Source organism: Peromyscus maniculatus, chromosome 19 (assembly GCF_049852395.1).
Source record: "Peromyscus maniculatus bairdii isolate BWxNUB_F1_BW_parent chromosome 19, HU_Pman_BW_mat_3.1, whole genome shotgun sequence".
NCBI classification, from domain to species: Eukaryota; Metazoa; Chordata; class Mammalia; order Rodentia; family Cricetidae; genus Peromyscus; species Peromyscus maniculatus.
Window position 1 is genome coordinate 57,154,730 of NC_134870.1, and position 23,684 is coordinate 57,178,413.

At 43.7% G+C, this 23,684-nt stretch overlaps 1 protein-coding gene across 2 annotated transcripts; it reads right to left on the reverse strand.

The window, feature by feature from the left end:
• Positions 1–23,303, reverse strand: Lman1 (lectin, mannose binding 1). 2 transcript variants are annotated; one of them, XM_006970059.4, is made up of 14 exons: positions 23,041–23,295; positions 18,959–19,113; positions 18,773–18,880; positions 18,010–18,071; positions 16,935–17,034; positions 15,195–15,318; positions 13,651–13,709; positions 13,118–13,250; positions 11,728–11,924; positions 11,570–11,640; positions 8,862–9,012; positions 3,504–3,625; positions 3,183–3,245; positions 1–1,968 (listed from the first exon to the last, which is right to left on the reverse strand). In XM_006970059.4, exons 1-13 carry the CDS (start codon positions 23,276–23,278, stop codon positions 3,209–3,211), a joined length of 1,557 nt encoding a protein of 518 aa, XP_006970121.1. In that variant the 5' UTR covers positions 23,279–23,295; the 3' UTR covers positions 1–1,968; positions 3,183–3,208. The 2 variants fall into 2 exon arrangements, with proteins under 2 accessions (XP_006970121.1, XP_042120395.1); XM_042264461.1 differs by having other exon boundaries at positions 1–3,245; positions 23,041–23,303.
• Between the last annotated feature and the right edge of the window lie 381 nt (positions 23,304–23,684).

A 23,684-nucleotide genomic window follows, 5' to 3' on the forward strand; every position in this document is an offset into this window, starting at 1 on the left:
TTTACTAAAATATTTCTTTTATTTGAATAAGGTCATTGACATTTCTTGAATTCCAGCTAGCATCAAGTAACAATCAGAAAAGCAAAACAAAAACAAACAAACAAAAAAACTTGACAAAATGTTATATAGTTGAAATTGACAGTGGATAGAAAACCCTTTTAAACTTGAACATCATAAAAGAAATACCTTAAAAAGGGCAACATACAGATTTAAAAAGTTGCAAGAGCTGATCTCACCCTAAATCTTACAAATACAAAATTCCCAATGACTAATTTGTTCATCGCCTTTCTCCAACCAGCATGGGGGCCCTTCGAGAGAATCTGACTCCAGCAACCAATCAGTTCTTTACAAAGACCGATTCTCTACAGAGCAGCAGGTAAGCGACCCCTTATTCAAGTCTTTCCCATTCTCCTCAAGTTATCAACAGATGCAGCTGTCTGGGATAAAAGGAGGTGACAATCAGGAAGGCCACAGCTTCAGCAGGCAGGCTTCATGATGGGCACGCTTAAGCTTTCCCATGAGCCAAAGACGATTCTACAAGTTTCGAAGTCATCACTGAAGCGCTAAGAGGTCAGCTAACAACCGGTTAGTGTGTAGTCGCTGATGAACAAAGAGTCTTAGCAAAACAAACACCAACAAGCACAGAAGAATCAGCAGAGTTGCCCATCTCAAAGACAGTGAAAATGTGCGTAGCTCAGCTTTGAGCCAACAAAACAAACTCCCACCACAGCCCTTTTCCTACTCCTCATGTCAGTGGCTCTCAACTGTCAGTGTGCTATGTCTGTGGTGTCTATGGAAGGGGATGGACACTCTGAAGCCCCACCTGAGTTGTGACGCAGCTGGGCTGGAATGGGGCCTTGGAATCTGTATTCCTAAGAAGCATTCCATGAACCGAATGGCTGGTCCATGGGCCATACTTGGAAGAACACTGAAGTGCCTTAAAAATGTGACAAAACACTGGTTTATTGTTTGTGACTTCAGGTGAAGTTTTAAGCTAAATAAAGCATTCAAATAATTATAATGCAAACAGCATATGACACAAGTTTATCAGCAATTACATAATTGCAACTTCTTTTAAAAGTGGCATCATAAAATTACATTGAAGTTTTAAAATAAATTTTGTTTTAATCCAAGGCACCTGTAAAATACTTGCTGGTGTGAGAAGTGAATTATTCCAGTTACACAGAACACTACAGAAATGGAGGAACTCTGGCAGTGATCGTGTCCCACAGAGCAGGGTTGTGCTCAGGAGATTCCGACTTAATGATTCTGAGGAAAACACAGACAGACAGACAGACCGACCATGTGGACGACCTTGCAGAGTGATTCTGAAGCAATTAACAAGTAAAAAGATTCCTGCTCCTGCTCCAATGGCTAGCTGCAATCACATTAGGAAGGATCAGTGTACTTCCCTTCAGACTTCAACCTCCAAAACGTACCCTGCCCGGGTCTGGATCCCCTTAACGTCCAGGCACCCACGACTGTGGGCTTTCAATACTGGGCTCTGGCAGCCTTTTATTTCAAGAAGATTTCCCAGTGTCTGCACTCGGACATTTTCATGGAGGATTTTTTAGTAAATAAGTTCTGGGAGATGACGCTTATGGAACATGAGTTTCCAAATGTGAACTCTAGAGGAGAGAGTGAGGAGCACTTTATGCTGCCGAGTCTCATGTAGGCACCGAGTGCACTGTCAGAATTTCTGGGATCTGGGGTGATGAATGGCAGCATAAAGTGTGGGGAGCCTGCACCCGTGGTGCCAGTTAGGTAGTGCCACGGCACAGAGAGCTCTCCAAAAGTCTTCACATAGGCTGGGCTGTTAGCCCAGTCTGCAAATGACAGCTGAGAGAAAACTTACAACAATTTAGCTGCGTATCTTATTAAACAGTGTTGTCCTGGATCCCAGAGCAAACGAGACCATTACTTTAATAAGAGGTAAACTGTCTTGAAGCCAGCGAAAGTCTAGCCCAGCTGTGAAAAGAAAGAAAGGTCACAGGTGGTTTCTCAAATACCTCCAACTGTGGCTGTCTCAACTCTTGCCAGCCTAATGTTCCTGGTTAATTCACTAACGGATGCTTCACAATATCCTGATTTCCAGCGTTTAAAGGAGAAATAGGTAAGTATTTACGTGACAAATTTGCTCTCAAATCTCTCAAAGCGCTTCTGTCATAGCCCCCTGAAGTCACAAACTAGACTAATGTAAACCAGAGTGTCCTGGTGCCTCCTGTGACTTTAGAATAGCTGCAGGACATGCTAGCAGAGCCACACTGCATGTTCAACAAAATGAAGAAATGAATCCCACAAATTACAAGTCTAAAAATTATTTCTGTGATACTGAATTGACATTATTGGAACAAAAATATTCAAGGCAATGGCCATCATGAATGAATACACCACCAGGCAAAATACCATTAAAAACCATCGTCATAGGACTGTCCTCACCTAAATGACGTAGGCAAAAAGCATTTTCCACCAAAATTTCTTTTCAAAGTGAAATACACCTTGAAAGAAGAGGGGACACTGGGTGGTGGTGGTGCATGCCTTTAATCCCAGCACTCAGGAGGTAGAGGCAGGCGGATCTCTGTGAGTTCAAGGCCAGCCTGGGCTACAGAGTGAGTTCCAGGAAAGGTTCCAAAGCTATACAGAGAAACTTTGTCTCAAAAAAAAAGGGGGGGAAACATTTCATGAAATGCTCTGATGCCCGCCGTCTCCTTTAAAGCTCCCAGACAAATCCCTGATCCCAGAGGGAGCCGTGTTGGGACCAAAGGACTCTAGAACCCATTCTTGTGTTAGGGAATTCTCACATTTAAAAACGACTTTGGTTACAAGACTCACATGAACAGGGTGCTCTTGTTTAGATCTCATATTCTGGGAAGAAAGGCAAGTGTGTTTATATAAATAGAGAGACCTCCAGAGGCGGGGAGGTTAATGTCCACAGCCAGCAGTGGCTTCTGTTTAATGTCTTGCTTGCCATTATTCTGTTCAGTGGTTGTACTCTGCCTACCAGAAACTCACTAAATTTAAAGACATGTGTACTATGAACAAAATGTGGTTGTCTTTAAGATTTATTTTTTACTGAAAAATGAATGTTTTCTAGAGTTATTTTATACAAAATTCAATAACTTAGACTATGAAGCAATTTAAATACTAAATCCCCTCAGAAGACAACATTTGCACATACATACATGATGTACATATTGGAAAATGAAGGTCAAAAGAATTTTTTGGCAGCTGCTTCTTGCTGAGTCCTAAAAAAGAAAAGAAAAACCAATAGATGATCTATATACTTAACGGGAAAGGAATGGGATTGTTTAAACTATCAATGCCCTCTGAAGTAGAAAATAATACTGAGATAAACACACTCTAAACACGCACACCCAAGAGACTAGTAAACAAGTTTGCTTTGAGGTGAACTGCCCGTTAGTGAAAGCTGCATTAGGTCCTATTGAATTCCACAGATATTTAATCCAAAACCATGCGGGGTCAAATGTCATCAAGAGACTTACCTGTACATGATATAGCCAATGAACAACACTGTCTGCACCACCACAAATATCACGAAGTGGATCGTGGATAGACATGATGGAAATGGGGGCAGTTCTGGGCATTTGGGTTTTTCATTAGCTGGCTGCAAAGCAAAGAACCTGTATTGTAATTAGTCAAATTAATGGCCTGGAAAGACATAAATATAAAATTGTATAGAACTCAGTCTGTTAAATAAAGAAGTATTTTCATACTCATTTCCCTAAATATTTTCTACCTATTTAACTTGAACTATCTTTTAAAAATTCTTTTTCTTTTAAAGAGCAGCTGACATAAGAAGGTTCCCCCTCATGCCAACTTGGTGCCACCCCCTACCCCCTTCAGTACAAATGATGGCTTCAGTGCCCTTCAAGGTTCTAGCCTCCTACTGCCCTGGCTGCTTCCACTTCCCAATTTCTGTCCTGACATAATAAGAGCACAGACTTCATGCTCAGTAATGTTCCAGTTCATGCGATAAATTACATGCTATCATCAACAGACTACTTCAACAGAGTTGTTTCCTTTCACATCCTCTGCAATCTCACAACACCAAACCTGACTGACTTCTGAAAACTGTCCACCTTCTGTCTCCAGAAGGCAGGGTATCTTAAGGGGTTAAGTAAACATCAGGGACAAAGAAGTCACCCAGACATAGTGGCTTCCAGGATTAGTTCTCAGTCGGCTGCATCTATGAGGCATAGTTTTTAGGACATACCCACCCATAGCACCAAGTTGGCCACTGCGACACAGAGGGAAAATACCTTCAAATAAAACTAAAATACAATGATCTGGATGAAAAGCCAGGGCCAATAAGAAAACTATTAAGCAAGATTTGCAAAAATGATTCAAGGCATGAACAGAGAAATGATTAAGAAAGGCAGTGTCAAAATATAATGGAAACAAGATTGGAAATTGAAGGCTCAAGTGTTTTCCCTCTGATGACCTGGAGAAAGACATGTTAATGTCATTATTGCTGACATAAATATAACGCATTTCAAGGGGTTGGGTCTCCTGCTTCTTCTAAGCTTGATTAGGACCAACTACATTACAAATGTGTGCTGTACAAGGCTACTAGCCAGGCGAGGAAAGCACTCAACACAATCTTATTTAACTCTACCTCGTTTCAGAAAACCTAACTGATGTGACATAATAACAAAACAGCAAGAAAAGTTCAGGCCATAACCTTGGGAGAAAATATGCCAAAGAAATATGCTTTTTAAAAACACAGACTTCAAGAATAGTCAAGATCAAGGCAGCTAAAATCCCAGTACTAATGGTGGCGGGGCTAATGAAGTCCCACCCCAGCTTAACTCCTAGTGGCTACTGGTGGCTGTTCCGGGAGGAAGAGTCAGTTCTCCTCAGGGATGTGGCCCCTGATGCACTGCCAGGCACCGGTGGGTGGGTGGGTGGCCCTCATGGGGGAGGGGGAGTAGGGAATGGGTCTGGTCAAACACCTTATATATCCTACAGCCTTCCCTCCTCATCCCATCCTTTGTCTCACTGGCTAACAACTCAGCTTCTCTCTCCCTGGAAACCCACTGACCATGCCCACCAGGGAATCAGGAAGGTCATTTGTACTCTCCTTCTAGTCCTCCAATTCAAATCCCCCAGTCTCATTCCCAGCACTGTAGCAGAGCACCTGCAGGGGGCTAGTCTTCCCTCTCTTCCTCCATTCGCTGCAGACCCCAGAGATCCTCTTAGCAAACCTGGCTTTCCTCCCTCCTGCCCACCTCTCAATCCCCAGCTCTTCTAGCCCATCCCCATTCCTGCATGTCAACTCCCAACACCTAGAAACAAGTCTACCCAGGACACCCAGTGGCTACACCTGCCAGGGACCCAGAAGCACTCCTTAGCAGACAATGTACTGCCACTGCACACTCCTATGATCCAGAGAGAGCAACAGAAACCAAGGACCAGAAAACTCACTCAACAAAGACAACACCTAGAATCATAATCATCCCAAACCCAGATGCCTAGACACCAGAGTAAAAACACATTAACAGACAGGAAAGCATGTCTCCACTAAGCTGGCAACCCTACTAGAGTAGGTCCTAAGAAATGCAATATAGCTGAAGCATAAGACAAGGACTTCAAAACAGCTATTAGGAATTTGTTTGCAGTCCTTAAAGAGGATATGAATAAGTCCATTAATGAAATCTGTGAAAACATAATCAGGGAATGAAATGACATGATTAACAAAAACAATATAGTATCTCATAAGATGCAGAAAAGGACTTTGACAAAATGCAACACCCTTTGTGATCAAAGTCCCGACATGTCTAAGATACAAGAGACATACCTCAACATAATAAAGGCAGTTTCCAGCAAGCCTACAGTCAACATCAACTTAAATGTAGAGAAACTCAAAGCATTTCCACTAAAATCAGGAAAAAAGAAGGTTGTTCACTCTCTCCACATCTATTCAACATAGTACTTGAAGTCTGAGCTAGAGCAATAAGAGAGCTGAAGGGGATATAAATAATAAGATATCAAGGGGATATAAAATTAGAATGAAAGAAGTCAAAGTATCTTTATTTGTAGATGATACCATAGTTGTGGTGTGAATGAAAATAGCCCCCACAGGCCTATAGGAATGGTACTATTGGGAGGTGTGGCCTTGTTGGAGGAAGTGTGTCACTGGGGGCAGGCTTTGAGGGTTTAGAAGCTCAAGCCAGGCCCCTTGTCACATTCTCTTCCTGTTTCCTGTAGATGTAGGTGTAGCAATCTCAACTACCTCTTTAGGACCATGTCTGCCTGCACACCACCATGCTTCCCACCATGAGGATAATGGACTAAATCTCTGAAGTGTAAGCCAGCCCCAGTGAAATGTTTTCCTTTATGAGACTTGCTGTAGTCATGGTGTCTCTTCACAGCAATAAAACCCTAACTAAGCCAGAAATATACACAATGACCCTAAAAACTCCACCAGGAAGCTTCTACAGCTGATATACACTCTCAGCAAAGTAACAGGATATAAAATTAACACACACGAAAATCAATAACCTTCTGATTATTACAAATGACAGACTGAGAAAGACATCAGGGAAACAATACTTATCACAATAGCCAAAAACAAAAACAAAAACAAAAACCCTTAGTGTAACCAAGCAAATAAAAGACTTGCATCATACAAAATTTAAGACACCGAAGAAACAAACCGAAGAAAATATCAGACAATGGAAGGATTCCCCAGGCTCATGGAACAGTAGGATTAATAAAGTAAAAATGCCCATCCTACCAAAAGCAATCTACAGATTCAATGTAATTCTGCACAGATCTGGAAAGGTCAATTTTCAGCTTCATATGGAAACACAAAAAACCCAGGGTAGTTACATTTCTGAATGATAAGAGAACTGTTGGAGTTTTACCATTCCTAACCTCAAATTGTGCAACAGAATCTTTTCCCATTCTGTAGGCCGTCGTAATAAAATAGTAATAAAAACTGCATGATATTTGCATAAAAACAGACACATTGATCAAGAGAATAGAATTGACGGCCCAGACATAAATCTACAAACCTACAGATACCTGACTTTTTTTTTTAAAAGAAGCCAGAAATACACACTGGGGACAAAAAAAAAAAGGACAGCATTTTCAACAAATGGCGCTGGTCAAACTGGGTGTCCACATGTAGACAAATTCAAGTATATACATATTTATCACCTTGCACAAAATTTAACTCCAAATGGATCAAAGACCTCAACGTAAGACCATATACAACACATCTGATAGAAGAGAAATTGAGGAATAATTTTGAACTTATTGGCACAGTAAAAGACTTCTCAACAAAACACCAACAGCACAGGAACTAACAATAACAATAATAATAACTGGACCTCATTGTGGTGGTTTGAATAAAAATGGCCCACATAGGCTTATAGGGTGTAGCACTATTAGGATGTATGGCCTTGTTGGAGTAGGTAGTGCCTTGTGGGGAGAAGTGTGTCATTGGGGGTGGGCTCTGAGGTCTCAGAAGCTCAAGCCAGGCCTAGTGGCTCACTGTCTCTTCCTACTGCCTGCAGATCAAGGTGTAGAACTCTTAGCTACCTCTCGAGAACCATGCTTCCTGCCATGACAATAACGGACTAAATAAACCTCTGAACTGTAAGCCAGTTCCAATTAAATGCTTTCCTTTATAAGACTTGCCATGGTCATGGTGTCTCTTCACAGCAATATAAACCCTAACTAAGACACTTTAAAAAACTGAAAAGCAATATAAACCCTAACTAAGACACCGTATGAAACTAAAAAGCTTCTGTATGGCAAAGGACACCATCATTCAAATAAAGCGACAGCCTACAGAATGGGAAAAGATTTTTTTACCAACTACACATCCAGTAGAGGGCTAACATCTAAAATACACAAAGAACTAAAACAACAACAACAACAACAAGACATCACAAAAAGAAATAACCTAATTAAAAAACGGAGTACAGATCTAAACAGTGAGTTCTCAAAAGAGGGAAGTCAAATGGCTGAGAAACACTTCCAGAAACATCAAACATCCTTTTTTATCATGGAAATACTTTGAGATTTCACCTTATACCAATCAGAATGGCTGAGATCAATAAAACAAATGGCAGCTTATGCTGGCAAGGCTGTGGAACAAGAGGAACACTTATCCATTGCCTGTGGAAGTGCAAACTTGTACAACCACTATGGAAATTAGTGTGGTGGTTCCTCAGGAAGCTGGGACTAGATCTACTTCAAGATCCAGGTACACCACTCTTGGGCATCTACCCAAGGGCTCTACATCCTATGGCAGAGACACTTTCTCAACCGTGTTCACTGCTGCTCTCTTCATAGTGTCCAGCCACTGCAAACGAACTAGAAGCCTGTCAATGTCCGGGGTTGAGGGAGGAGGAGGAGGAGGGACAGCTAAATCTAAGGGCCACCGAGGGGTTGGGTGGAATCTACTTGTGCTCGCCAAATGACCGGGGAGAGAGAGCTCCAGCTGGACATTTCTTGTTACCAAATAAAGCGTCTTGGAGGAGTTGAGGAGGGGAATCTATAATCAGACTATATCGTACTTAAAAAACAAAAACAAAACTAGCTTCAATTTAAAAAGAAAAAGACCCACCTTGTATCCATGTAAAAATTCTCAAACAAGATAAAAAACATGGATTATAGAGGATATTAAAACGGGAATACAAATATTTTCATTGCCTGGCACCCAATAAGTAATGACAAGAGCAGACACAGGCTTCTACTTTCTCCCCAGGAAACCCAAATCCAAGGTTTTTGGAACCCATGGGGCAGCTAGGAAAGAATGCGAGCACTGTTTAAAACCCCGACCCAGAGAAGCCCGGAGAAGCCCAGAGAAGCCCAGAGAAGCCCGTTACCCCGCTGCGCTGCACCAGGTTGTCGATGTCTCTCTTCACGACATGCAGGTGCTCCTTGATGTCCATGAAGTGCTGAGTGGTCTCATAGACGCCTGCTGAGCCAGGGTGCTGTATGCCACTGACCAACCGGACCGTTTCACTCATGGAGTTCCTGGAACACAAAATCCCTTTGAAATCACAGGGTTTGGGTTTGGGTTTCCAGCTATAAATTTCAAATGGTTACCCCTTTTTAAGTTCAACACGTCAGATCACTAGAAAAACAAATACCAAACTGGCGGGCAGGCAGGCAGACACAGTAGCACATGCCCACCATCTCCGTACTTGGGGATTGAGGCCAGACGACTCAGAGCTACACAGGGAGACCCTGCCTGAAAAGAGGGACATGAGGGGAGGGGGAGGGAGAGGAAATGAAAAGGGGAGGAAGAACCCTAGGAAGGAAATTTGGATTTCGATGAGTCATCTCAGCTCCCAGGAGAGGATCTGTGAGTCCTGCTTGATTCTGTAACATGAGGTAGGTCTACACAAACACCTGGAACCTTAAAGGACTGATCTCCAGAGGGACAGGAAATGTACTGAAGGTCGGCACAGGGCTCCCTACCCATGTAAATGACCTCTAGTAGAAATTCTAGACACCAAGGCTTGGGTGAGCTTCCCACACTATTTAGGGAACTACCCCTGACTTACGGGGCATCATGTCTGGATAGAGCTATCATAAACTAAATGAGAAGCACAGTTAATACACCTAGCACATAGAACACCTTGGCTCAGCACACAGCACAGCAGAGTTTTGCTTGCTGACCCTCACAACTAAGTGTCTGACTGAGATTTGAGATTAGACACCACTGCCTGCTATTGCCATATCAGACCAATAACCATACCACAGTGCAGGAAGAGATCAAGTTCAAGATCTGTAGTACCGTTTTTAATGCATGCTTATCACCTTCAAATCATGGTGAAGTAAAAACTTGTAATTCAAGCCCTGTGTGCACTGGGAAGCTGCTGGGAGGGGCAGAGGGAGCTTCCGGGTATTTCTGGACTCTACTCACGCGCCACCGTTCTTTGATGACTGTTTCTTTTTGGGGGGCGGGGTGCGATTCAAGACAGGGTTTCTCTGTGTAGTGTGTAGCTGTGAAGTCTGTCCTGGAACTCGCTCTGTAGCCCAGACTGGCCTCGAACTCACAGAGATCCTCCTGGCTCTGCCTCCCGAGTGCTGGGATTAAAGGTGTGCGCCACTGTTGCCTGGCTGACTTTCTTTCTGTTGTAACAAACCATGACCAGATTGACAGCAGCTTTCTCTGAGTACTTCTGGCAAGTCAGGGAATCTGCTGGTCTTAGGGACTCCTGACACAAATGTACTGCGCCTCTATCTCCCTGTGTTCCTATCAGATGGCCCTCAGGTACACGCCCAGAACGGCAACAGGAGGCCAGGCTGTCCAGTCAAGTAGGAAGGAAAGTGTGACAGTCTCCTGACCCTGTGCACCATTCTTCCACACTGACTTTGGGACACATTCTCCATGCAAGACGTGACTGCACTACTCAGACGTAAGGCCGCAGAGCTGCCACTGAACCCTGGGATGTGAGTGACAGCATGACAGGAGAAATGATGAGCACGCTGCTAACGGAAGACACAGAACAGACTCTCATGAAAACAAGGGGCTGGAGAGATGGCTCTGGTTAAGAGCACCAGCTGCTCTTCCAGAGGGCCTGAGTTTCAATCCTAGCACCCACATGATGGCTCACAACCATCTCTAACTGAAGTTGCATGGGATCCAACACCGTCTTCTGGCCTCTGAAGGGACTGTATGTATGCACATGGTATGGACATACATATAGGTAAAACCACCTATATACTTAAGTACATAAGTCTTCAAAAAACTATATCAAAATAAAAAAATACTATGTTATACAGTAGACTCCTAAAGGAAAGCTATTCCTTTAGCTAAACTATTTGAACAGGGCAAGTACTGACTTGGGAATTGTGAGCCAAGAACAAAAATGTTTCTTAAATGCTAAGGAGCAAAAACAGATTTCCTCTCGTCAGTGGAGTCCTTTCAGTCCTTATCTCCTGTTTAACCTCATCCTGTAGGGTTGTTCGGCTCACTTTGACACTCTCCTGTCGAGGGTTATACTGTGGGAACACTGAAGCATTAGCTTATGAGAACACACACTGGCTGTGGTCTCTCTCAGACCCCGAGAAGGTTGGCTATCTGTGTAAGTCTTCATTAGAGGCGTATCAGTGAAGCGTCTATGCAGTCTGATGTAGGGCAGAAGATGGAATCGGAAGGAAGTTCTGGAGCAAGTGTGCCTGTTCCCACAGTAAATGTCCTTCTACCCCAGTATGTCTCACGAAGTTTCGACAGCTCACTCCACACTCCCATAATTCCCAATGACAGGCACACTCCTGGTTTCAAGTCGCTACAGCAAATCTCTCTGTTTTTAAAGACACTAATACTGAAGCCTTCTCCCCCCTTTTTCCAACTTTTCATGATTTTTAAAATCTAGATGTTTGCACCTTGCATATGTACTCTTTTATTTCTAACCCGGCCCCAGGATGCGCAGCTTGCCCTCCTGAAGGGACACGGGAGGGCAGGCACACGAGCTTCCTTAGGACAGGGAGGGCAGGCACACGAGCTCCTCTAGGACAGGGAGGGCAGGCACACGAGCTCCTTTAGGACAGGGACATTTAAACATGACTGCTGTCTACTTACTTCATCTCGTTCACTTGTCTCAAAATCTCATGCTGGGTCTTCACAACTGTATCCAGTTCCTGCTGAGAGACCTGGAGGGAGACAAGACGAAGCAGCTTAGCATGCACTGGTCATGTTCTGACTCTCCTCTGGCTGGAGCACTGGCTTGGGAAGCTCACCTGCCCACCAGGCTGCCCCGCGGCCCCCACTCCTCTCCTGGAGATCTCCTCTGTCAGGGAAGAGACGTATCTCCTCTGTTCATCAAGGATCATGTCCAGCTGCCGGTTAAGTTGCTTGATTTCCAGATGAATACGATTCTGTCCTTCAAAGACCTGTCTTAGCTCGCGATCTCCTATGGTCTCGAATATGTCATCCGCTGAAAAGTCATCACAAATTACAGTCATCACAACCCTCTACACATCTGGAGCTTTGAAATATTGTAACAGGCCAAGTGCTGACATATACCAGAACACTACCAACCAGAGGTATAAACTTCCAAACAGTTCAGTCATGACTAAATTACTATTTCGGTAACTCCTAAATTACTATTACAAACTACTATCTGAACTTTCTCACTTAGAATAAATTTCTGTTTTGTATATATTGTATAATTTTACTCAGGAGAACTAATCTGGAGTAACAGAAATCACAACAGTGACAGGCTATGTGGGGAGTGGTTTACGGAATCAGAGAACTTTCTGGGGTGAAAATAAAATATTCCATGCAGTGATGCTTAGGTGGGTACCCATACTTGTCGACAGCCAACTGTAATCTACACACCTTCTACAAGCAACTTCAGGGTGTGGTGACAAATGACACGACGTCTGTCATCCACTGAGAACTGCACGTTACAAAGTGTTCAAATGCTAAGACACAGGCCTTACCAAGCAAGCCTCCATCAGTCAAGCTGATGGGAACAGACAGACACAGAACAGCAGACACTAAGCAGTCGACTGCTGGCCTTCACGCTGTCCCACTGTTGAGGTTGTAACAACATATAAGGTCTTAGTTTCTCTGGCCTAAACTAGCATTTAAAAGATTCCCACCACTGAAGCCCAGGATCCTTGGCACTAAGAGAAGGCGCTGGGGCAGAGGGCGTCCTTTCCTTCAATGCTATGGCCACTATTAAGACTCACTGGAAAGAAGGGGTTCAGAGGGGAAGGAAGGTAACACAGGGAAACGGGGTGATATAATTCCAACACACTGTATAGTGCTCAACGCTGTCCAAACTTCTCAAGAAAGGCCACTGTGTAACGCTGGAAGGAGAGGGAGATCTGGGTGGTTTACTCAGCACCTACCCAGGAGGGCAGCGCTGTAGTTCTTCACGTGTTTAGTTGAGAGAACACAGTAGTGGCCGTGTCAACGCCACCCTCACCGAGCGCCAACACAGAGGCTCGTGGTCACTGCTGCGGGGGGCTTCGTTCACACCCCGCGAGCCCCTCTCCAACCCCGAAGGACTCAGGACGGCTCCCCCCCCCCCAAAGCAGCTCCCGACTGTGCTGAGACAGCGGGGGTGAGGCGGACAGGAGACCCAGGCGTCCTCGCAGAACCGCCCCAGCTACAACTTACCCGGCTGCCCCTGGAGGTCAGGGTGGTCTTTCTGGAATTCCTCCTTCTTCTTGTCCAGTTCTTGTTGGAAGTGCTCAAACTCCTCTTGATACTTCTCCTTTTCTTTTTCTGAAATGTCTTTTTCTGGTGTCGGCTTTTTCAGAGGAAGAAGAGGGTGTAAGGAAGGGACTGGTGAGACATGTTGGCGCCTGTCCTTTCTCTCAAGCTCACCCCTCCATCACTGGCTGGAAGCTTGGCCCTTACTCAAACTACAGCTAATCTGTTCTGGTTTTAGTAAGAACACCCCAATCACAGTCACCACTACCAGTTAGTGAGCATTCACTATAAGCACACGTGTCTCACTTAACCCTGACAAAATCAAGAGGTGGTCACTGAACATCATCAACAGCAAGCTCCAGAGGTTCAGGAACTTATATAAGACCAGACGGCAGTGACCGAAACAAGACCCAGACTGACGTCAGTCTTCTCACAACCACAGCTCGGGCAACACCACTGAAAACTGGAAATTCACTATTGGATAAAGGTATACTCACTGGCTCTTTTCCAGGCTCAGTTAACTGGAAAGTCAGGAAAGAAAGAACATCGTGGTCATCTACAAATTTAAAAAAGGTTCAAGAAATGCTGTAAGCAGTTGTTTCGTGGTTGTGAATTTACCTGGCAGGTATTTCTTACTCATCAAAGACTGACTTCAGAACTACTCTAGACCCTTGACCCCAGTCAGCCCGGGCAGCACTGTTGACTGGAGTGAAGAGAGTGAATGGTAGGTGTCTGACAGGTGAAGGGTCCTCCTACGCTTTCCCAGTCTCCTGCACGGAGGAAGTCCTGTTCCAAGTGCACAAAACCCTATCCACCTCTTTCCAGTGCCTTTCCTCTGGTTCACGCCAGTCCTGGCTTTTCTCAACTGAATGATAATGATACTTCTATCTGATCTAAACCATGTAAGGTCAGATTAATATCAAGATGTTTGAGCTAATGGCAGGAACTAAGGAGATGGGACCTCACAGCAGTGAACCAGTCCTGGCTGGCTGCGTCCATGGTACAGAGTGATTTATTTCAAGTGGGCAGCATCCTTCTCCTTCTGCCTCTCTGGGGGATCTGAAGAGGTAGCCAGGTAAACAAAGCATGATGCACTGAAGACTGGCTAACTGGAGGACAGGGCATGTGCTCAACACTCAGGAATCACAAATCCAGACCAGGACTTTCTGGGGGAGACTGAGACCTTGAGAAACTGCCTTCATCTGGATTTGGCAACACCTGAAAAAAATGGGGATACAGACCTCCCCTCTCTTTGCTTGGGTTGTATAGAACAATCTATAGCTTTAGAAGCATTTAAAATGGTAATGTGTCATATGAATACAAAGCAGTATTGATGTGGAGGAACTTCATTTATCAACATACATGGAAAATAATAGCAATTATTTTCATTTAAAGTTTGCCCCCAAATAATATTTCCTTGGGGTTCCAAAGTCACTTGTATATGATACAGTAACTTTTAAGAGTCCTAAAACACTTAGGAATTAACTTTTTATATCCTCAACTTTAAATATGTCCCCTTCACTACAAAATGTGCCTAAATGAATGGTGTAATTTACATCCATGCAGCTCCAACACAGCCAGAGACGGGTAGAACAGCCATGGGAAGGCTCCAAAGAGATTTGAGTGGAATGGAATCGAGTCTATATACCTGTGAGAGCCCACAATGGTTTTCTAGTGAGATCTGAGCTTGCTTTACAGAGCAGGGCTGCATTAGGGGATGGCCTGACCACGTGCATGATCACCAGGTGTTTGGGATGGTCTGTACTTGGCTGTGCTAGGGGGCAGTCCTTTGCTCCACCCCTTGGCATTCCTTTAAAAGCCCTTTAGTAGGGACAGAAGGGGCTGGTGGGTTTTGACCCAGGCCCTCCTGAGCTATTCTATGTTTCTGTCTCTCTCCTCTATATTTCTATCTACATATTCCTCACTTCTCCCTGCTTGAGTATATTGGTCATAAAAGTTCCCCACATATACCCTAAACATACTATTATTACCACTAAGAATCACTCACAAGTTTTCAATATGAAAAGAAGGTAAGATTTACCTGCAAGACCTCCTGTTGCAGCAGATATCCCAAAATGCCCTTGGGTGGGGATAATCATATTTTCCACTTTGGCACAAAATTCATAATCATTTTTATCTGGTGTAAAGCCATTATTGATCATAACCTAGGAAGACACACCATAGCTGTAGATTCTTATAACACATTTAAAAATAAATTTTAGCATTTTGTGATGAATAATATTCACTCTTGCTTCCTTCTATTGTTATAATTCTTTTTGTATATGGATGTTGTGTGTGTTTGTGTATGCATGCTTGCATGTGTGTGATCATATGGAGATCTGAAATTGACTCTGGGTATCTCTCAATCACTTTCCCTTTATTTATTGAGGCAGGATCCCTAAATTGATCCCAGAGCTCAGTGATTCTCTAGACCAGCTAGCCATCTTGCCCTGCCTCTTGAGTGCTGGGATTCCAGGTGGCCACATTTTCTTAGCTTTTACATAGATTGGGATCTGAGCTCTGGCTCTCAGGCTTGCATGGTGAGTTCTTTATCCACTGAGCCATCTCCTCAGTCCTACAAAGGTAATTTGAAATAAATTCATTCACTAACCATCATTACCCAGTAAGATCATTCACTTAAATTTTTTACCCATTATTTGTCAAAGGCTCAAAAAGAGAAAATGTTGATAGTTCAACAATCTTTCTACAGTGAAGTAAGTTCCTCTCTTGCAAAGCCTTAGGGAGCCGTGATCTTTCTGAATAATCACACAACAGGAGTGCAAATGCTCTGCACTATCCTAGGTTAGCAAATGTGACAGTGCTGCTCATCTCTCCTCTACCTTCCTTTCGGCATCTATCACCTCAGGTCAGGCAGCAGCAAGCGGAGCCCTGCGGACAGGATGGAGCTGGTTCAAACCACAGTGCTGTTCAAGTGACTTGAAATCTCCCACATTCCATGTCTCCATGTTACAAATGGAGAGATGTAGCTCACAGAGCAGTTTGAAAAGCTGCATTTAAAATACAAAGCACCAGGCGCGGTGCTTTAAGGGTCAAAGAGCCTCTATCATCTTACCTTTAGTTCCCACCATTTACTCTGGGGCCTAAGTCACTTGGTAAAATTGCAAATACCACCATTTTACTTCCTGCTGAGAACATCAACTCTCTTAAAACTTCTTCCTCACAGGATGGCTACTGCCAGCCTTTCCACCTCACTTCTGAGATGTTCTCTGTCTTCACACTACAGCAAACGACTTGCTCTCTCAAATGTTCAGTTCTTCAAGGCCCTGTCTGCTTTCTGTGGCTGGAACATACACACATTCCCTATTCCTGCTCTGGAGTGCAGCTCAATTAAACCCCTTGCAGACCTTCCCCAGGGTCATTTCTCAGGGTCCAGGTTCCAAGCTCACAATTCCTTACCACTGGGTCATAGCCCTTATCACACAGCACAGGGATGCTCTGTGTTTCCTCTACGTCTACGAGCTCTTCAGGGAGAACGGCCTTTGTCTTACTCATGTTTCTACCATGAAGACTTGGATATGTGCTTACAGTATCTTCGAGCTGGGGCTTAACCCCCCTCTAACCAAACAGAAGCGTACTGGAAAAGCTGCACTGCAGGAAATCACACACACACACACCAGATGACACACTTACTTCTGTTGCCAGGGCAATGCATACAGATGTGTGGATACCCATAGACCCATGTTTAAGTACTTTAACTTCCGTCAAGAACTCCAAAGACAAGTCACGCTAGAGTATTGATTATCTGGTTACTGTTACTTACTGTCAATGTTTTCTGGTAATAGGTAATCTTTGCCCGGACAGGGTAGGGTTTATTACGAAAGTCCCTCTGACAACTTGCTAAGGCTTGAGTGGCACCATCACTGGAGTGTGAGAGAGAAGAAAAAAAAAGGCTTTTTAGTATTTAAGATTCAGGAAGATTCAAAAATATCAAGTTCCAGTGAAGCTTATGACGGCCCGTGTCAAGTCAGAAGACAGAGAGGCCTTTCCTGTCAGAACTCTGGGGACACTGAAAGGGAAGCCCAGTGCCACTGGGTGCTGAAGGGAGGGAGGATATGCTATTAGGAGACGAAGACAGCATCCAAATCATTCAGGGGACTTCACTGTTTTCTTTATGTTTTGTGCTATTGAGACTTGGACCTAGAGTCTTACACTTGCCAGGCAAGTGCTCTCCTCCTGAATTCCATCCCCAGGCCCTTGTGGAGTTTGTAAAGATGCAAGTCTGTCAACTCCATCTCAGCCAGCTGAAGCCGAATCTCAAGGAAGCGGCCTAGACACTTCTGTTTTACAGTCCGCCAGGGACTGTAAAAAACCCCCAGCACCGCAGTCACCAAGGAGGGGAAGAGCAGAGCCAGGCGTGGATAAGCAATCTTCCTACACCCCTGGAGCCTCTGTAACGCCAACAGTCTTAAAGTGACATTAATGTTGAAAACAGCCGCACAGACGCGGCACTCATTAGTCTGGTGAAAGCTAAATTTATTTTACTGTATTTTTTTTTGTTTTTCGAGACAGGGTTTCTCTGCGTAGTTTTGGTGCCTATCCTGGAACTCACTCTGTAGACCAGGCCTCGAACTCACAGAGATCCACCTGCCTCTGCCTCCCATGTGCACCATCACCACCCGGCCTAAATTTATTTTTGAAAGCTCTCTTTCAGTAAACATGGAAAGTGTGGTTCACAGAAAGAACTTCAAAACACAAAAGAAAGTAGACTTTTTCACTGAGTTACAATGTAACAGCTCAAGAAAAAAAAATCTTATTTCATTTGGGAAATGTTGAGATTTATTTCATGAAGTTTCCAAAGAAAAATTGAAATAAGAAATAATGCAAAACACACTTACTTTTGATGGTCATAATTAATCTGTCCATTGTTGCCTATGACTACTATAGCAGGATTATTTTTCTAAAAGTAAAGAGAATATATTTATTTAGTATCTTTCATAAAAAAAGTCATCATTCTTCATTTGCTATGAAATCTCATACTGCTGAGATTCTAAGGAGCTTAAATTTTTAAAATAGTATGGCCTAAGTTTTCAATGCATCATTAAAATGTCTTTAAATTGCTAGCAGTAACCTCTGAAAATCAATAACAACTAGCCAAGGGAAGACCATCAGTCTTAAAGCTTCCAAGCTACAAGTTAATGTTTCGGCATGTAAGTACACTTTGTTTTTAAGACATCAATAGAAAAATGGCCTGACCAAAAAGTAATTAACAAGAAGCTGAGTGTGAGGTCCAGTCATGCCTAGCACTCGGACACTGCCATGGCTTCCTCAACACTATTGGCTGCACTGCCCACATCTAGACTCATGCTGATGTTTTCATCGTTACTAAGCACACACAGGGTGTGAATCACCAACAGGTTTTCAGAGCTAGGCCTCCATCATGACTGCAAATTAGTATGCAAAAAAATCATGTCTGCAAAGCTTCGGTTGCAAGATTCTCTGTCACCAAGACTAATGACCATGCTCAGACATCAACCAAGATCTTTATTAGTAAATTTAAGGTGTCAAGTAAGCTACCTTCTCACAGCCTAACTCTGCTTAAAAACAACAACAAAAACCATTAAAATGCAAAATGGCTAACAGTTTTAACAATAAATATACCTTTCCATCATTGTCAAAAGAATCAAAAAATACTCCAACACCATTCCACATATCAGCTGATCCAAACACAGGTCCATCTAAGCCTGGATTTTCTGTATACCAAATTGCCTGGAACACACAGAGGGAAGAGTTAGGAGCCAGTGGCTTATGCAACTATACTCATCCAAGCAACAGAAATGATCGTACTAGGCCATCAGCTCCAATTCGACCTCTTCCGGTCACTCGAAACGTCACTTCCACCTCCCAGTTCTCGAAGGCTGCTTTTGCTTTTGTCCACACTGAACCTCTTTGGCTTTTTAATGATGGTGCTATTCGAATTTGATCTGAACTTGGAATAGCATCTACGGTAGAAATCAGAAAAGAAAAGCTTTAAGTTATAATTATGCAGAATTCAATGCATTACCACTGAACTGCTACATAGAGCTAGATATCACATTTTACCTTCCTATTATACAGAAGAATCTTGTTAGAGATTGCTTCATGCTGACAGCTACGTTTTTGATATGTTAAAAAGGTAGTATCTCTTTTGTCTTTTGAACAGAGAATTGCACCTGCAAGCCAACACCCACATATTACATATTAAAAGTCCCAGAGACCAAGGAAGAGACTTCAAACTTTTGCTTGTATATTATGGTTTCCAATTCTGTGTTTTTATGGGGGTTTTTTGGTATGTTTTTGTGCCGTTTTTCTGTTTTGTTTTTTGTGTTTTTTTTTTTTTTTAAATCTGGTTTGTTTTTTTACTTATCTGTTTTCTAAAGAGAGAGAAGGCATAGAATTGGATGGGTAAGGAGGATCTGGGGAGGGGAAAAGGTGATCAGAATACATTGTATTATTGTATGAACTTTTCTTCTTTTTGGTTTTTTGAGACAGAGTTTCTCTGTGTAACTTTGCTGCCTATCCTGTAATGCACTCTGTAGACCAGGCTGGCCTCGAACTCACAGAGATCCGCCTGGTTCTGCCTCCCGAGTGCTGGGATTAAAGGCGTGCCCCACCACCACCTGGTTTATTGTATGAACTTTTAATTAAAAAAAGGCAAACTGTTTGATTTTCATAATCTATTTTTAATAAAAATTCCCCCAAATTTGCCCAATATTAAAAGTCTGTGTTTTACCAGTTACATATTACAAACTCTCTCTATATAGTAATAATGTTACCAAAAAAAATTATTAGAACCAACCACTAGGAATCAAGTTCAGCAGTGACTTTGAACAAATAATTTCTGTGTTCTATTAGATTCATCATATATGTTCATCTGTAAAATAAAGGGGCAGGCTGTATAACTTCTCTAAACTCTCCAAAATCATATGCAAAATATCCTGCATATACACATTTTCCCAGGAAGAGGGCCAACTAAATTTTAATTTAATAAGCAGTTCTTTAAGTTTGGTTTTCTCTCAGAGAAAACAAGTGATTCTCAAAAGAGTACCTGGCCTAAGTCCCAATCCAGCCACTTAGGACTGCTGGATCTCCAGCAGGTCATTGGTACACACTGAGTATGGACGTGTGTATATATAGGTACTGCACAGGAATATTGCTGGCTCAGTTTCAAACCATCACAGCAAAGCAAGGCACACAATTTTTGGGGTTTTCCAGTGCATCTAAAAGTTACATTTATACTATATACTGTGTGTAACAGTATCATATCTAAAATAACAATGAGCAGGCTTTAATTTTAAAATACATTGAGGAGTTGGCACACAGATGAATGAAAAATACTTATCACTCACAGGCCCGGTGTTGGACTCCCAGGACCTCAGAGACAAAAAAACAAAACCAACAGTGTCATTGATCGAAACTGCTAATGATCATCTCCTGAGGCTGGAAAAGCAGAACTAACAGACTTCTGAACAAACTTTCAGTCTGTAAAAAAAATTAAACAGTCTCTGCAAAATTCAATAAACTGAGACACCATAAAACAAAGTATGCTTATAAGTCCTTCAATCCTCTTACTATTGGCAGATTATTAAGGTGCCTAAAAGGCCTAAATTTGAACAATTCTAACATACTCTCTTAGATTGTAATCATTCTGACATTGATGCTAAGAAATAGAACAGCAGTAATGCTGTTCTTTATAGGGAGGAAAAGAAAGCTGAGATACTTTAGTGTACTCACTGATTCAAACACTCAAAGGGTAAGGGAGAACATCATAGAAAAAGCCCTGGACAGAGAAACAGGAGACTTTGTCTGCAGATCTTGTTCTATCAATACAGGAGATGCCTGGCTTCCTACTACAGCTGAAGAAGGTGAGAGCTTTGAGAGTTATGAACAGTTACAGATCACTATCATTTCTTGCCCTTATGAACCCAAGGATATGTACTGACAGTACAAAAGGACAAAAGAGTTATAAAAGAGAAATACCACCTATGTGATCCTAATTAGGGCTGAATGTAATGGGTGTGTATAAACTAAATCCTAAGTTTCTCCCATTTTGTTTGTTTGTTTCAAGTGACAGATTGCAAGGATAAATGAAAAGGGAGAAAAATGAACAACAGCATTAATAGAAGAGTAAGTTTAAAAATTAACAGTAACCATGAAATGAGGGGATTTCCATGCCACCCACACCAGTGAGTGTCAAAGTCAGTAGACAGATCCAGTCATGACTAAAACAGCAGAATACTTTAGCCACACATTTGCATTGGGGTAAATTAGACACACCCTCCATTTTCAGCCCAAACTGAAGTTAAACTCAGCCAAGGATGACCTTGAACTTCTGAACTTACCTCCACCTCCCAGTGTAATCAGTACTAGGATTACAAGCCTGAACCACTACACCTGGTTTATGGGGTACTAGGGATTGAACCCAGGGCTTGGAGCATGCTACCAACCGAGCTACAACTCCAGCTCTTTATCCTAACCTCTTTCACAGTAGACTAGATTTGTTGCATGTGGCTCCGTAAAAGAGAGTGAAGATATCTAATTTCAGTAGTTGATTAACATTCTGAATTTGCTGATGTGTGACTGTGACGGGAAAGATAGAGAACAGCTGACAGGCAAAATGGAGAGGTACAGACAAACCCACCATCATTTCCAAAAGAAAATCAGAAACGGAAGATCTGAAAACCTGTGCTTGGTATCATGTCCACTATCTTTGTATATTCAGAGCAATGCCATCTTGCTAACAGGAGCCCAGAAGGCTTATAATAAATGAACTGAGTAACAGCATAATTGCAATGTTTCAACTACATAATGACTCGGTCATTAAGCCCAATGAAATTTACACCTGATAACTGCGCATTAATTTGAGGAAAATGGCCCTTCCGGGAAGTGTGCTTTCTATTTAGCAATTACTTCCTAGAAATGAAGCATTTTGTTTCAGTCACTGGAAAATCCCCAATGACACTTAAAAGCCTTCTATAAATGATCTCTTAATTGCACACAAAAATAGAAGGTATTATTACTTGCTTTAGTGGCTGTATTTGACAGTCTCTGAAGAGTTTATGGGATGACAAGTGCTACTGAATTCTTTGCTCAGCAGTGACACATCAGCACTCCAAAGTGTAGATACGTTTTCACCAGTGCAGTGCTCAGTCACAGTCCTGTCGTCTGTGTCAGAGTGCACAAAACTTGTACAGAAGATATGACTGACTGTTCTTAGTCCCAAGTTCAGAAACAATCAATACGAAAAGTACATCTCCTGTATAACTAGAGACACTAATAAAAGTTCATAGCATAAATATCAGAGACTACGCATGCCGTCAACTGAGAGGCAAATCTATGGTGAATCTCAACACTTTAAGAAGAACATCCGAAGACCTAAAAAAAAAAATCACTCTAAGACTCTATGCTGTCTTGGAGCACTCGGGAAGTTAGGTACAAACCTAACCAATCATTGACTGCTAACTCCCTAAAACAAGCAGACAGAAGGAGGCTGCTGGAACTGGTCTCAATTGCCATGGCCAGGCAAAGTGTACCCATGAGACGTGGCATTAGGGTATAATGTAACGCGACACCCAGAAACTGGCTTGCGCGCAAAGGAACTGCAGAAAGTAACAAAACACCTCCGAATCAAACAAAAGTACCGATGAGATTAAGAAGGGGACGACTGGGAAGTGGGTGGACAAGCTGGGTGAGAAGATTCGGGACACGCGGGGAACCTGGGTGCTAAGGGGACCTGGAGTAGGGGGGCTGCGTGGAGTGGGGCGTCCTGCCCTAGCGCATGTGGCGTGCAGGACTGGAGCTGACCCTCGGCCCTGCAGGGCACTGGGGAGATGGACCAAAGAGACGGAAAGCAAGGAAGGAACCCGGCCCCCGGCCCAGCCCCGGCTTACTCCCCGCGTGGGCCCAGAAGGGCACGGTCCCATCGCTCTGCACCAGATGCGGCCCCTTAAAGCTGTATTTGTACTCGAAGCGGCGGTGCGGTGACTCGGCCGGGGTGCCCGCGGCGCCGGGGGCCGCAGCGTCGCCTCCCATGCCATCGCTCCCGACGAATCGGCTGAAAGACAGCAGCAGGGCGCAAATGAACGGCCGCGCTCCGGCCCGGGGACCCTTCCGTCTGGACCCCGCCATCTTGGATTCTGGGACGCAGAGGCCGGCGGGAGAGGGAGGGGCGCTGGAGCCGCGGATGGCCAACAGGGCGCTCACTGATTGGTGGAGCCTGGGAGACCCGAGGGCAAGGGGTGAGCCCCGCCCCTGGCCTCCCCGATCCCGGGACCCGCTAAGGACCGAGCACCCGTGGGCGGGGCTACAGAAGGGGTGGGGCAAGACTGGGAGGCGGAGCTGGCGCCGGCCTCGTGGGGCGGGGGCGGGGGCGGGGGCGGGCCAGGGGAGGGGACGGAGACCCGAGCTTGAGGTGCCAGGGTACCCCAGCTCTGTAGTGCGCGTTGGGAAGGTGATTCCCACTTTTCTCTGCCGCCAATTTTTCCAAGCCCCAGAGTAGCGGGCTTCCTTCTGTGGTTTAGAAAACCTTGGGAGC